This window comes from Saccoglossus kowalevskii, chromosome 9 (genome assembly GCF_978046115.1).
Source record: "Saccoglossus kowalevskii chromosome 9, keSacKowa6.1, whole genome shotgun sequence".
Classification (NCBI taxonomy): Eukaryota; Metazoa; Hemichordata; class Enteropneusta; family Harrimaniidae; genus Saccoglossus; species Saccoglossus kowalevskii.
This window is the reverse complement of record NC_140649.1, coordinates 31952092-31967987: the sequence shown is the minus strand read 5'-3', so window position 1 is coordinate 31967987 and position 15896 is coordinate 31952092. Positions and strand designations below refer to the sequence as shown.

General features: G+C 33.5%; 1 protein-coding gene across 1 annotated transcript in view; it reads left to right on the top strand.

The window, feature by feature from the left end:
* Positions 1-15896, top strand: part of LOC100378892 (polyadenylate-binding protein-interacting protein 1-like) — a 19462-nt gene extending 3566 nt beyond the window's left edge. Inside the window, exons 4-12 of the mRNA XM_002741601.4 lie at positions 3613-3843; positions 6466-6578; positions 6989-7097; positions 10484-10606; positions 11472-11584; positions 13468-13591; positions 14186-14240; positions 14386-14461; positions 15519-15896. Coding sequence (XP_002741647.1) covers positions 3613-3843; positions 6466-6578; positions 6989-7097; positions 10484-10606; positions 11472-11584; positions 13468-13591; positions 14186-14240; positions 14386-14461; positions 15519-15618 — 1044 coding nt within the window. The 3' untranslated portion in view covers positions 15619-15896. The remainder of the gene's footprint in view (positions 1-3612; positions 3844-6465; positions 6579-6988; positions 7098-10483; positions 10607-11471; positions 11585-13467; positions 13592-14185; positions 14241-14385; positions 14462-15518) is intronic.

Genomic DNA, 15896 nt, shown 5'->3' with positions numbered 1-15896 from the left:
CCATTTTGTTAAAGAATTCAGTTCTGGATCCGTATCCAAGACATGTCTGGATTGATCAAGTTCAAACTTCACACACACATGGTACATCATGTCACAAATAGATATGTGCATTTGTTTCATGATCTGCTTAACAATAGCGGAATGATGGCCATTTTAAGGCCGAAAATGCATCAAAATCACATATTTTCACAATTCCAGAACCGGATCTCAGTCATGCATGGATGGATTTTGTTCAGATTTAGCACAATGTGTTGTACATATGCAGGTGCATTTCGGTCATGATCTGCTTTGAATGTATATGTCACTCAAATATGAACGGAACGGGGACGTGTCATTGACAATGACTTGTTTAATTTTCAATCTTACTGAGAAAAACAAAGCATCCCAGCAAGCAATATTTCAGTGTAGCTAGCTAATGGCATTGGAGTATTGATATGTGTAGTTTATAAACATATTATTATAATATTGCAACAAAGTCAGTTCCTCCAGACATTCATGCTTCTTACATTATATCTTAATAAGTGTGAAAATAAAAATGATAGTTGGCCAACATCATCTTCAACTCCAATACAATCTATGTAACCATCTCTAGGGCGTTGGAGAGTCAGGTCTGTTCATTCTATTGAAATAGTCAACACCCCGTGATAGTAAGTTGAAGCTAAAGTTGACTTTCCTACACTGTGACTTATCGCCAATACTTTTTTTTATCAAAGAAACGTAATGTCATACATTTGTACCATTGACAGTAGGAATTACATCAATATATTCATAAAATATGATACCATATTTCTGTCTGTGAATTGCTCTGCTGGTACATTGTATTTTTAGAAATTCTAAGTATTCCACAATTAACCCCTGGAGGTGGCATGGCATATCAAATCAGTCGACCGAAAGTGTTACACCGCAGCATGGAAAGTTAAAATTTCATTTCACATTCAATATGATGTCCACAACAATTAACAAAATAATATCAATTATGCCTATTTGCATGACTAATCTCGTTGAACACCTTAGGAAGAAATAAGGTGCCGCAGTTCAGCTAACAACACTGGCAGTGACTGCAATACTGTTTTGAAGGTTGCTGTGTCCTTCATAGTAAAATAATTCCATACAAGTAGGAACCTGTCAGTCACAAAATATAATGAACAATTTTGAGATCTTCACTGTGAAAAAAAAAGGTTCCAAAATAAATTAAATCTGCCAACATGGCTGCATTGGTAGCCAAGTTTGGTGATCCAAAACTTTTTAAATGCTCTAATTATTGACACAAGGAAATTTGGACAAATTCTTTTTTATTTTTCATTTATGAGTAGGCATCTACCTTTACCTTTTGACCACCATACTTTTCTTTGCCAGAAAGTTGGCGTAACATTTCACCTATTTTATGTATTTTTCTTATATAGTTTTTATAATTTTCTTTTGCCCAGTACAGGTCTTGATTCAATTTTGGAAAAATTAGAAATTAAAATTATGTTGTTTTATTTTTTTGTCCTCATAACATACCAATAAAACTTTGGACATACATGTATGGCTGTCTTGTTAACCCTTTGAGTGTCTAAATAGTTTTCCCGCTCAAATTTGGGTAAATTTGTTCACATTTTCTGTAATTTTCACAGAATTCAATCATAGTTTTTAACCTAATAAACAATGTGATATGATTTCCAGTTTTTGATCCAAAAATTTGAAATGTTTGCAACATTTTCTGTGCAAAAGAGCAGACTATAAGTAGAGCTATTTTGTGGATGGTGTCTGATGTTGACTTTGACACTCAAAGTTAAATAAACATAGTGCTGCAGACAATATACATTCTATTATATTATACCAGTATATTGATGGTGTTAATCCATTGATTTGATTGGTCCAAACACAAAATTTGCATATGCAATCCATGGTATATTGGCTGATAATGCACGGCTAAACCAAGTGGCCCTGGAACATGAATTGACTACAGATTTAATACCGGTATTATTTGATTTTTAAGGAAATATAGTCGTTGAATTTTGGAAGAATATTGAAAAAAATACTGAATTAAAAACATCTGAAAAGTTATATAACTATAATATTGCTTTTTGTTAATGGTGGGGTCCAAGTTGTGAGCGTCGGTCGTTGGGTGATTGTCGTTCGCCACACAAACCTACTAACCACCGTTCCTCAACACCGTGAGGTGCACGCCAGAACGCTGTGTTCTCAGTGTTGTTACTTTGGGATGGATTGCGAACTTCCAACAAAGAAAACTTGAAGGATTTAATGACATAAAAATGCAAAAAACTATGAGTCACAGGCAAAAATGTATGCCACAAATAACAACCAGTGTCCGGTAGCGACAGCTGACAAAATTGCAGTGCACCCGGGTACTGTGGAATACTTTATTTTCGCTGGAATTAATTTTCGCTGAAAAGGTTTTTTGGGTGTTTTGTATGGAATTTATTTTCACTGATTTTTGATGAGTTTAATGTGAAATACAGGAAAAAAAGTATATTCCCTGGATTTTATTTTCACGGAATTATCCCTTCAGCGAAAATAGCGAAAATAAATTCCAAGCGAAAATACAGTATTCTACAGTAGTATGATGAGTCACAAAACCGGTTTATTTCACAACTGTACTTTCAATGGGAAAATTACAGTCCAAATTGTACAAAAACCAGAATGAAAACGTGGAAAATTCGTTGTTTAAATGATCCAAACTGTACACGACCCTGTATTTCAAATCCCGTTGTGCGTCAGTAAAAGGTCAGAAAAGTCATCCTTTGTTATGCTAATATGTGTGTTTACGCTGCTCTATTCAACGTGGATATGTTTTTTTTTCATGTGGAATAAAAATTAGTTTGTATTCAATTTGAACTGTGTTGCGCATGTAATTTTTGTATGCATTCAGCGTACAACTACATACTATTCTTATAAATATTCATGTTCAAGGGCCATAATCATGATCTTTTAGTAGATGAAAGTAAACTCTATTTTTACAAGATTTATCGAATTGTCAATATACTGGCATAATATAATAGCAATAACCCCCGCCGAAGTTGGGTATACCACTTGATATTGCACAATTCACTCCATATATGGAATATCAATATCTCGTGGTATACCCGCCTTCGGCGGGGGTTATTGCTTAAGTATACTACATGTGTAATAGTTACCGGTATTACATATGTTGGTGTAGTGAAACTTAAAAATAGAAGATATAAATTACTGTATAAGAGTTAATTATTCACTGGGTTTTAATTTGGCTTATTTCGCTGACTGGAAAATGCGTTAAATTAAAACCCAGTGAATATGTAAAATTTAGCTTAAAACACATTATCTAAATGAAAAAACGTGAATTTAAAACCTACTGAATATGCCTGAAATGCTAAATCAGTGAAATATAAACCCAGTGAAAATTAGTCATTTTAGTAGTGTTCTCCCCAGATAAATTGCAAAGAGTATTGGCCAATTTGCATAACAATATAATATAATAATCACCACTATTGTTACGCTAAATTGGCTCTATTGTTAATCAAAAATTGAATAGTTGGGAACTCCTACTCTGTAATGCCATGGAAAGATCTGTGTGATTTCACCAACTTAGATTTCAGATTTTCTAACTTTTGAATTTGTACTTACTTACAGAATTTTGTTGGTTACAATGAATTTGAAGGATTAAAAACAAATAGACCAGCAATATTATCTGTGAGTAAAAATGAGAATGATGAAACAAGATTATTAAAAGATTCCATGTTTAAGTTGATGTCTAGCCCTGCATCCTTCGATGACCTTCTGAAAACATTGACCAGTAAATTTAATCAGTCAGTTCGTGATGAGAAAAGTCTTCTTGAAATTATCAGAATAATTTATGAACTGGTAAGTACATTTTCAAACAATTTCATTTTTACCCTAAAGTAACTGAATAATAATAATAATAATACAGTTTTATTACACCGTATTGAAATTACAAATTCATTTTTTGGCTGAACGTAATAAAAAGGTAAGGTAAAATGGTAAGTAAAAGTTAAAATTAATTGGACCATTGTTTTTAATGTTTTGGTAGTACATGACAGCTTCAATTTGAAATTAAAGGTAGCCTGTCAGTTTCAATGCTACAGCCTATTGTACTACTTCTATTATTAATATTCAAAATGTGCCTGCAATATTCTAACTGAATTATCATGTGTAATACACCTGTTTGTCATAAGAATGCTTTCATGTGCAGAATTCGAAATGTACATGAGATGTGTAATTTCCTAATAAATTAACTAGGTGTTTGTATAGAATACGTGTTTGTACAATGTAGTTTGGTACTGACCACCATATTGAATATCATACTCATACCAAAAATTGCTATGGAATTGAAACTAACCAATCTCAACAAGAGACCTCAAAATATTACTGAGGAATGCATTGGTTATCAATAGAAGTAGCAAATCCCTTTCAGTTTTTTTTCATTTGATCATATAAATTACTGTATGATGAAGGGCAAAAGTTATCCAAAAATTATTAATTAATTAACAAATTGTGTGTACTGATGCTGTCTTGCATGTCTGTTGGTTTGTCTAGTATGTTACGTACAGTAACACTGTAAATACACACATTTAGTTGAGCAGAGCACTCTTGGGGGATCTGATCTGACTAGTTTTAATCACTTTAACAATCGTGAGACACAAACATTTAACCAGTCAGTAACAGTGCTGTTTGGTGTCTGAAAAACATTATGGCCGTGACAGTAAATAAATTATGATTTTAACAGATTTTCAAACATCATACCATACCAAGATGTACATTGTAAGTACAAAATTTGCACTATACAAATGGCATCGCATCACTGGGGAACTATGTCACTATAGGTTACAACTTACTAGAAAAGATCTACTAAGTATTTTCATACTTTAATATGACATTAGCATGCTCCAAGTAAATTACTACACAAGTGTCTTTAAAGTGTAACTGAATTGGGACAATTGACTTTTTTTGTGTGCAAAATTTATTTATAAACAACATTATGAAAAAAAATCAAGTGAAAAGGGTATATAAATTGGGTAAACAGTCAATGATATTCCGAAATCGCGCCACGCCCCCATCTCCCATCACCTTCGAGTTTTTTCGGCATTACGAGTGTAACCGAAATGGCGCCACCAACGGGAGCATAAAGCATGAGCTAGCTAGCAGACAGGATTGTTTATCATTTTCCATACGCACGCGTTTCGTAAACATATACAACGAGTTACCAAGATCGAGAATTCTTACGAGTTACCATCATATACAACGAGTTACCACGATCGTTTTCATGGGGAAACGCTGTGTTGTTGGCGGGTGTAGTAACACACACGGCGATCGCGTAAGTCTTTATGGGTTCCCAAAAGATTCGAATTTATGACATCAGTGGACCAAAGCCGTCAAGAGCACCAGGAAACATTGGGATGGACCTTCTCCATATACCGTTATTTGCAGTGTCCATTTTACGCCCGAATCATTTGTTGATCCACCATCTGGATTCGTTATGAATTATTTGGGTTTCGGGAATAACTGTGTAAATAACCAGAAGAATAATATTTTCCATGTAGAATATGAATATTAATTTGCTTGAAAAGTTTAGAATGTATTCATGTTATTATGCCAGAGTCGAAATAACTAGATCGATCGTGGAACAACAACAACAAAACACAAAATGGCGATTGGAAAATGTAAGCACTGGACGCATTCACCGTTCACGTACTTTGTGTCTTTACATGATTTCTTCAGAAGATCAAGAAACTGAAAATTGCACACTGATATGTGTTTAGAATTTGGATGAACAAAAGACAGAAACTGGAAACCATGCCGGTCACGATGTTCAAACTCTGTGTCACGGTCATTTTGGGAAGGTACATGTACACGATCACCCACATCGCGTACTTTTCTTGCAGGTTCAAACCTGTATGGGCCAATTTGTCCCTGGCACTCTAAAACAAAATCGTGACATCTCTCATTGTCATCATACTCTTCGATTTCATAACTCTCGTCAGACGATAACATAGATTCCGTGTCGCTTTCCGAGCACTGCATACGTATAGCGGCCATTGTGAGACGATGGCAAGTTCCCCCCGTGACGTCACAAAGTACCCTTGTATGCTAATTAGGTACTCTAGTTGGAGCCTCGCTCTGAGTCGACCAAGAAACTGAACGTGGGCGTGTCCTTATCCAGAACATTATTATTGATCGTTTACTTAATTTATGTACATTTTTCACTTGATTTTTTTTCATAATGTTTTTATAAATAAATTTTGCACACAAAAAAAGTCAATTGTCCCAATTCAGTTACACTTTAAACCACATCCATGTAAGTTATATGCTGGCTTTGTGTGCTTTCTGTATACACTGGTGAGTGGTGATTCATCATTCGAGCAAGCAAATAAAACTCATTAGTATCATACGTTTCCCTCACATCCATCTATGACTTGCACAGAGTGTTATAGTGTGAATAATGCTGAATATTTGTTTGTTTTCTAGTCTGTAGAACAAGTTAATTTTAGATACACAGGTGCAAGAATGTGTAATTATTTATCAAGGCATATGAATGTGGAGACAGATAGTGGTACGTTTAGGCAGCATCTACTGAAAAGGTAATATATCAAGGCATGCATTTATAAATGTAAAAATGGATAGTGGTATATTTAAGTTTTTCATCATCAAGTTGTGCTTTCAGGCTTATATCACATGCATGTGCTGCAGATTTAAAAGCCAGAACAAAAAAAAATATCTACCCAGCAGTGGTACTTCCTGTCTATTGCAGTCCCTACAAAACCATGCATGATCGTGATAAGAAAAGTAATATTTGACCTCAGTTAAACTACATGACTTGAGGCACACCATAGAGCTGATTTAATCAATCAGTGTTCTTTTAACAAAAAATTGCATCATTTCAATTCATTCTTCTAACGTATAATGGTGAGCTGACAGCCAAATAAATGAATCTTGGCTGGCAAAGATGACTCCCTGCTTTATACACTGTTGAGATTATATTCAATTTCAGGCTACATCAAGAATTTGAAAAAAAAGATGAGAGCATAAGAAATCCTCAAACCATTCCAAGACTTCTTGGCTTTACTTTATTTGTTGCAGAACTTTTTGAAAATTTTGAGGTGAGTTTTTGATCACATATATATAATTATATTGGTCTTTTTTCAGTACTGATCACTGTTAGCAATAGTTCTTTTGAATTTATGATTGGAAGTTCTTGATTTCAATTTCTGCAAAAAAGGATCAACAAATCGCTATGCGGAGCCAAAACAGTTCTTTAAGCATACGACTTTGGAGAAACCTTGTTTGACTAGGCATAATAATGCATTACAATAGAGAGATGGTTACACAAGCCTAGTCCTATAGATGCACACATTGAATATGGTTTCTGTGGCATAATGTAATATATATGTAAAATAAGCATTTACAATTTTTACCTTGCCCATACCATCAAAGATGGAAGGGAAAGGTATATTAAGGGAAAAATTTCTGTCTGGCATTGTCGTTGTTGTCGTCGTCGTTAATAATTGGTATTGTGTGCACAATAACTTTACTAATTCTATTCCAAACTTGGTCACCTCATTCATCAGTATAAAGTCTTCCCTGAGTATGAACAACAGACGTCCTATATGAAAATATGCACAAATTGAGAAAATCTGATAAAATATTTTGACTGTTTCTACTTGACTGATCACTGTTGATACACATTCAAAGGTCACTGATCTCAGTGGAAATATGCATTGTTGTCAGGGTTCTCCCCAGAAAAAATGCATAGCGCCGGGGCTAATTTGCATAATAATTTGCATATCATTTACATATCTTTTCTTCATTGATTAACAGAACTTATTTACAATTATGAATATTAGTGAGCTCAGTCACAGGGCAAATATTTTTTTTAATGGAATCAACACATTATGTTTCACAATTTAGAAGAGTTTGAAACATTCTCGAAATACAAATGCTGCAGACTTAAAAACAAACACAAATACATTATTGTTGCAATTTAATTGTTTTGTAAAACGTTGAAGGAAACGCATTCAAAACGTTAAGCCAGATTTATGTTCACGAATCTCATAATTTTATTCACTCCAAAAACATTCTCCTTCAAAAAATCGATCACGTAATTAATTGACGTATTGTTGTAATTTATTATTCGTACCATCAACTTCTAAAACGTTTACAATTACAGTAATGAGCGAACAAATAAAGCTTCAAAACGATCATCAAAGTTACGACGTGACATAACTTACTTGGCCATGTTATACACCAGTTATAGCAATAATTCCTCAACAAATTTTACTTCTTTTTTTTTGATATGAAATGTAAGTAAAATCCGACTTATTTTTATCGGGAGCGATTATTTTTGATCACTTGATCGCTTCGGTAAAAGAAAACAGACCCGCCATGATGTTTGTGAAAAATTAGCATGTGTCCTTTGACCCGATGGGTCAAGAATTCCATTAACCAATCAAAATGCCGCATGGTAATGCCGGTAGAACCCGAAGTTTTCCGAATGGTAGTGATCATAAAAATTACATTGCGGAAGTAAAGCGATGTCGTAGCACGATGTGTTGGCATCGATTTCAATTGAAAACTGCATGACAGCTTTCGAAAGAGGTGATTTGCAATTTTTAAAAGGTAAATTAGGTCTTGAAAGAAGAGTTTTTACATGATTCGAAATGATAACAGTTCAAATGTATTTTACCAAATCACGCAATAAACACGTTGTTTTTTTCTTGAGTAGCGTGAACTGATCGTGAACTCCGATTTGACCATGTTATATCGAGGTTGAATTGATTTTGAAATAATTTTAGCTTTCAATCTAAAGACTGTCTATCGCAGAAAGTATTTACTTACAAACAAAGAGGTGCTAATTCCACAAATTTGACTAGCCGCTACGTATCGTGCGACTAGGTCTATTGTTTATAAATTATAATCCACGACTGGCAGGATGCGTGTCGGTCGGTACGTAATTATACCAACAATCAGACAATAGTCCTCGTCGGAAGCATTTCCGTGGTGGTCACTAATTTTGAGTGACGGTCGGCGCCGACCGGCGTGGCGAACAAAGCTTTTTCACATCTGATATTGGCATGTCAAATATGAAATCAAGCGCCGAGGTGGGAACACATAGCGCCGAGGTCCCAAGTGAAGCGCCGAGATTCACAGGTATAGCGCCGCGGACCTCGGCGCTAAAAAGCCCTGGGGAGAACCCTGGTTGTATGTGCTCAATGAAGCAAATCATTTATCTTGTAATATTATCCTATGAATTGGGTGCCAAACTGTGATAAAGATCTGAAGCTAATAGAAAATCTATTTAGTCCAAAGAATAAAAAAACTAGTACATAAAAAATATACAAAAAGCAAAATGTTGCATCCACATTTTGAAAAGAAAATTGTACTCAAAAATATGTATTCTGTATTTGACAAACAGTTCATTCAACAAATGAAAATTCACAGGAATTTGTTTTAGCTATTATAACAGAATGATAGAGCTTTTATAATACTAATTTAAAAACGCACTTCAAAAACAAAGATTGCAGTGTTTGAAGATGTAGATTCTCAGGAGGCAACAGTACTGTTGATTTCTCTCTCCACTGGACACCAACTAACTAAGTTGATTTGCAAACAATGATTGCAACATAAAAGCGATTCATAAAGGGCGTTTTTTTTTTTACTTTTCAAATAATACAGTAGTCACACAATGAATATAATAAGGCAGTTCATATTTGTCTTAGTGAATCATTAATTTTTGTCAGACACCTGTACAAAAAACTTGTACAAAAGCCAGCTAAGATTTTCTGTTTTTAATGTTTTATGAATCTATTCACATCAAAATGCAGCACTTTTTTTTGAGATAAAGCATTTGTTTTTATACTAAAATATCTGAATTACTTTGAGCAAAGCTGGAAATTATGTCCCTTAAAATAATTAAACAAATTAGACACCAATGTTTTTGTAACATATTTGCATCTATCAAGGACATTCGGTAGACTGATTCCCCACTGTTTTTTCAACCCCAAAACTTGTTTGTATTCAAAATTAATTATGAAAATGCATATTCATATTGAAACAAACTATGATAAAGGGAATAATATTATTATAAAACTATGTTTAACTCTTGTGTTTAGTGCATGAACCGTGTGTTGATGGATGGATAGATGGATGAATAAGTAGATGGATCACTTAACATAGGAGCACAATTCTAGTTTCCCTAGTGGCCAAAATAAGTTAGTTAAAAATAACAGTGACAATCAAGGCCATAAGATGTCACCTGACACAATATGACACATGAAAATGTTCCTATTTTTGTTTTAACTAATTGAATAACTTGTTGCGATACATCTACATGAATACATCTCAACACAAACATCCTGTATATTTTTTATCATACAGTGACTGACAAATCTTGCACAGTTTTTCCATGCTACAGTGTATATGCATTTGGTTTACTTTAGGCTTACTGTGTCTGGATATTCTTACTTATATAAAACTTACTTTCTGACAGATTATTGTGAATGATCAGCCAGAAAGACTCCATGTACTCAGAGAAGCATTGGGAGATTTGAGTCTGACACTCCTCAGTCACCCGCAGGATGGTAATATAAAATGCGTCATAAATGTTTTAAAGGTAAGTTAACACACATTCTCGCAAACATACTTGAGGTCATAGCTGCCAAATGATATCATATCTACACATAGGGAATTTGGTACTTTACACATTTGCCATCAGCCTGTAAGTTCATGTTTCGTTGACCAAGGTAGCAAGTTCTTTAAACTAAGATAGAATCAACAATCAATTTTGAATCGGTCAATGCCTGATGCTGTTCATTGTATGAAGTTGATTGGTCCGAAGTCAAATTTCAATTTTCGCAGCTGCTATACAATAATTATTGATAATTTCCAAACATCATCTCTTACACTGGCCATATACTTCAATATAATTTTGTTCTACTAACAATTTTAGAGTTGTACACTTTGAGAGCTTTATTAAGGTCTTGGAACTATTGTGTGAAATAAGTATTAATTATCTGAATTTGATAGGTTTTTGAAAAAAAAGGGGGGAATTATTAAATGCTGCAATCAAAACAGAAGCAAATACTTGTAAATCCACGGCTGATCTGCACTGGCTCGGAAGATGAATTCTGATTAGCTAAAAAAACAAAAAAACTTGTGGCGTTGAATGCACGTTCATTGTCAGTATTGTTATGCAAATTCAAACTAGCTAATCATTTACAACCTTCCGAGCCAGTGCAGATTAGCCCTAAATCCATGTGCATTGTAAACTGTTCATTAGCATTTAATTTAGTAAATCAAATTTGAACACAATCAGTGTTCGAACACTTAAATTCAAATTTGAAACATTCATATGTTCACAATTCATGCAAATTCAAAGATGTTTTCCAATGATTCAGTATTTTGCACATGCAGAAATTGAGATACTTTACTAGGACTATATGAAAAGTTTAATGCTCTTCTATAACAATTTATTCCAGTTAACTGGTTCAAATCTAGAGCACTGTGAAAGAAAGAAAACCGGTTCTTCCAAATATATGGATGCAATATTTGTGAAAGTTAATGAGCTCTCGACAAGTGACAAAATCAACATGTAAGTATAAACTGATCACCGATAACATAGTTGCTGTTGCACCTGATCTGTGATTGGTCCTGAGATCAAATCTTACCAGGGTTGAATACCAAAAATAGGGATTGGCTTTCTACTCTACTCTACTTACAAATGTCCCTCAGACTCAATGGGAAGGCCAAATTCGCTTGGCAAGATTCATTCACTTACAAATGTGACTTTGGGTCAGCTTTGAATAAAATACAACATTTTTTGTGTTTGATAGGGCCTAGTTGATGCCGGGGTGGTGCATTTCATGTACATTGCCGTTTGATATTGTGCTGTCTAATTACTTAATTTTCCTAAATTAACCAATATTATAGGTGTTACAAAAATATCTTGAGTACTAATCAACAAATTTTAATGAAACTTTGTACATAGATGCTATTAGATAATCCACAGATCAGGATTGAAATCAATGTTAATTACCTACTTTGTATGAATAGGGTCACATGACCTCGTTAGTATGCTTTACTTATTATCTCAGGCACTTTTGCAGTCAGAGATGTGCATTCAGTGAAGGCATCAGACAAGAAATACGACTATTTTATCAGATGGCTAAAAATGTTCATTTGGCTTGATTAATATGCATAACTGCAACCAGTACTATAATGAAGGCATCGATTGGACAAGGGATATGACTAACATATTAGATGACTATATATATACTGGTACATTGTATATATGGCCATGTAATCTCAATAATATGCATAACTTAAATATCTTAAGTACTTTTGCAGATAGGGAAATGCAACTAGTGATACATGTATTATTTTGTTGTCAGACAAGATATACAAGTGAATTATAAAGTCGTCATATACATTGTATGGTTATATTTTCTCTAAATATTTATAATTGTTATACCATAGCTACTTGGAACTATCCTAATCCCTGCTTACAGTTATATTTTTAAATGCAGTATTTGTAAATGATAAAGGCAAGCAGTTTTTGTTAGTGTGTATTGGAGATTTGTTTTAAGTATAGTAAATACAGTATTCCTTATGTGTACTTCATGCCTTCAATACAAGAGTTCTTTCTGAGCTTGAGTCTTCCACTAACCCTTTGCCATTAAACTGTGATGAATCAAATTTATATTATGTCACTTTTGCAGACAATGGCCAGGAGCCCTCAAAAACAATGAATGGTTTTTTAATTTCAGAAAAATATATAGGTTCATAAAGTTATTTTCTCTGTACATGAAATGTACTGTACTGTCTTAGCTCTATTAGTAACGCATACAGATATACATTATTGTATATATTTATCCCCTGTTTGGATGCAATCCGAAAACAAGGAATTATGAATTGACCTGTGTTTGTTCCCAATAAACCTGTGTCATGGACATGCCTTAGTCGAATACAAGTTCACACACACACATATATCTTTGGATATATATACATGTACATGTCCATTTGTTTCATAATCTAATTCAAGATGGTCAAATGGTGCTATTTTAAAGTTAAAAATTCAACAAAATCATTTCTGCCATTCTGGAACCAGATCTTGGTCATGTATGGATAGAGTTCAAACTTGTTACATACATGAGACATGTTATGGACCTATAACTGGTGGCATTTTTTTTTTTAATCTAATAAATGTGGTTTTTATATATACATTATATATCTTGTTGCATATATGCACATGTATCTGTTTGATCATCAGATTCAAAATGGCCAAATGGCGGCCATTTTAATATGAAAATTTCATCAAAATCAAGCGTTTGCGCCATTCTAGACCCAGGTCTCAGTTATACATTTGTTTCATGTTCTGATTCAAAATAGCTGACTCATTTCTGTTTTGTTTCTTATTGAAAGAACAACAAACTCTGTCATGTCATGCTTCATATATTAATGATTTATTTTTAATAGCTCAATCAGAGAGATGTTAATGAAACTGTTGTTGTTAAGAGCAGTTGGATGGAATAGAGACGAAGAAACACCAAAAGCAGAGCCACCTGCTCAGGCAGCTTCTGCGCCAGCTCAAGAATTCAGTGTAAGAATATAGATAGAGGAATTGTTGTTCTGTGTTTTACTTTACCTCATAGGATGTTTTCACATCGGCTTATTAATTGAAATTGAATTCAAACCCTATGAAAACTTTTTCCAGTTTTATATACTAGTACTACTTTATTATGAAGCAATCTCACTAAAATTATCTAGGTAAAGGGAATTCTTTGTTGTTTGTAAAACAGGATTCACTGTATGATATTCAAAACTTGTGTAGTGCTCAGATTATTAAAGCGGGGGAGTCGTCACCTAAACATGCGTCAGGTGGCCATAGTGTGTCAGTGTCTAACCATGAGCCTTTTCGTTCTCGGTGTGTGCTGTTATCAACGCTTGGGACTCAATTCCTGCGCATGCGCAGGTGACACCTCTCTCTCTTTAAACAAAAATACAGTTTTGTATTTATTATGTGAACTTTCTCTCATTGAGTTAACTATACATGTGTAGCTGTATTAGAATAGCGTTAATTGCATGTAATCTAAAAAATGATCACTTTCAAAATATTGTTGTGCATATGTTTATCTACATCTGAGATATTTTATCTTATTCGCAATGCTTTATGCATACAACTTATCTTTTCCAGAATGAACCAATATTTTTTGCTCCAGATGGCAGACAAATCTCTGCCCAAGAAGCAGGTATGATATCATTCTGTATATATATTCAGACTATCATCCCTTAATATTCCCAGTAAAGCTGTGCTTTCAGAATGCAACTTTAAATATTCATAGCATTTGTATTTGTAAATTATTCAAACTTCATATCATTTCTTATGTGTTTCAGGTTTCTATAATTATGATGAGTATGATGAAGAGTACTATGGTAATGATTATGAAGTTGATTATCAACAATGGTCCAAGTGAGTATTTCACTCTATTTATGGTGATTTTCAAACATGTATAATTTATATTTCATTTGAACACGGATCAGAATTAATTTTTTTGTCATAGAATAACATATTATGGCCATACAATTGTGATGTAATGTTTTCTGAAAATAGGGGTGTGGTATGATCATGATGTTTACTTGATTTAACATTTTCTATGGTTTACACCCATTTTCCTCTATTGATTTATAAATCTTTTTGTATAACTGAAAACACCGCTGGCCCCAAAAAAGTATCATTTGTTGTGGATTGGTTGTTCATAAACTTTTCAAATGTAATCTTTGGGTTCACTCTACATGTGTGTTTTACTAATATCACATGAACCACTCAACAGAAACTGTTTACACTGATGCTTTGGAATAATACGTAGACCTAATTAGTTTGGGGTCAAATACATGTGCATTAATTATCTAATTTTCATAATAATTATTTCACTTTTAGCTTGTTTAAGAGAGACCTGATTAGCTTTTGGCAGAAATCTGTTTGAACTAATTATCTAACTAGTAATTATTAGCCAGTTTTTAATGTTTCTGGGTATATTTGAATAATTTCTCAATGTATTTCAATAAAGATTGGTTCATAATTGGTACTCCGGCTAAACTTAGTAATTTTAAGTAATTTGGCCAAAAATCAAATCTGAAAGTAATTATACTAATAGTTATACTGATCACAACTAGACGCTTTGCACTGTTTATCACCCAAGTTATTTATCATCACCACTTCAATAAATCAGTCATGCATTGCTGTTCAAAGAATGCTAAACTAGGAAGTAAGTAATGTTTGATGTACAATGTTCCTCTGATACTGCAGTATTATGAATAAAACATTCAGAAACAGCTCAAGTGGTGTGCATTCAAAATTGATCTTAATTAAAAAATTTCATCAAATATTATTTTGGTAATATACTAGTAGTCCATTTTCGATCACCGAACAGAAAGTCCTGACTTGATGACACCCTAAGATGCTGAAAACTAAATCACAATCAAGAAACTGGGTGAAATTTTCTATGATTCTTTTCTTGTTTTTGCAGTGAAGATGATGAGTACTATGAAAATGCAATTGTATTAGATGAAGAAGCCTGTGCTGACTATGAACAATTTTTGAGAGAAACCACCGGTGGATATTCATAGCGTTAATTTTCTGTATTTGTTCTTGCTGTTACGTCCATAAATGCAGGCTTCTATTTTATTTTTTTAGTAAAAAAAAATGTTATGAGCTTTTGTGACGTAAATAGAAATACTGATATATAGGTATTTCGATTTGTTCTCTGGATATTTCAAACAGCTTGTTGTAAATTTTGACTTCACATATTCTTTTACATAAAATGGAGCTATCAAAATATCATTTGCGTAATAGATTAGATAGAATGTATGTAAAACATGTTATGAATAAATATTTTAACTGACAA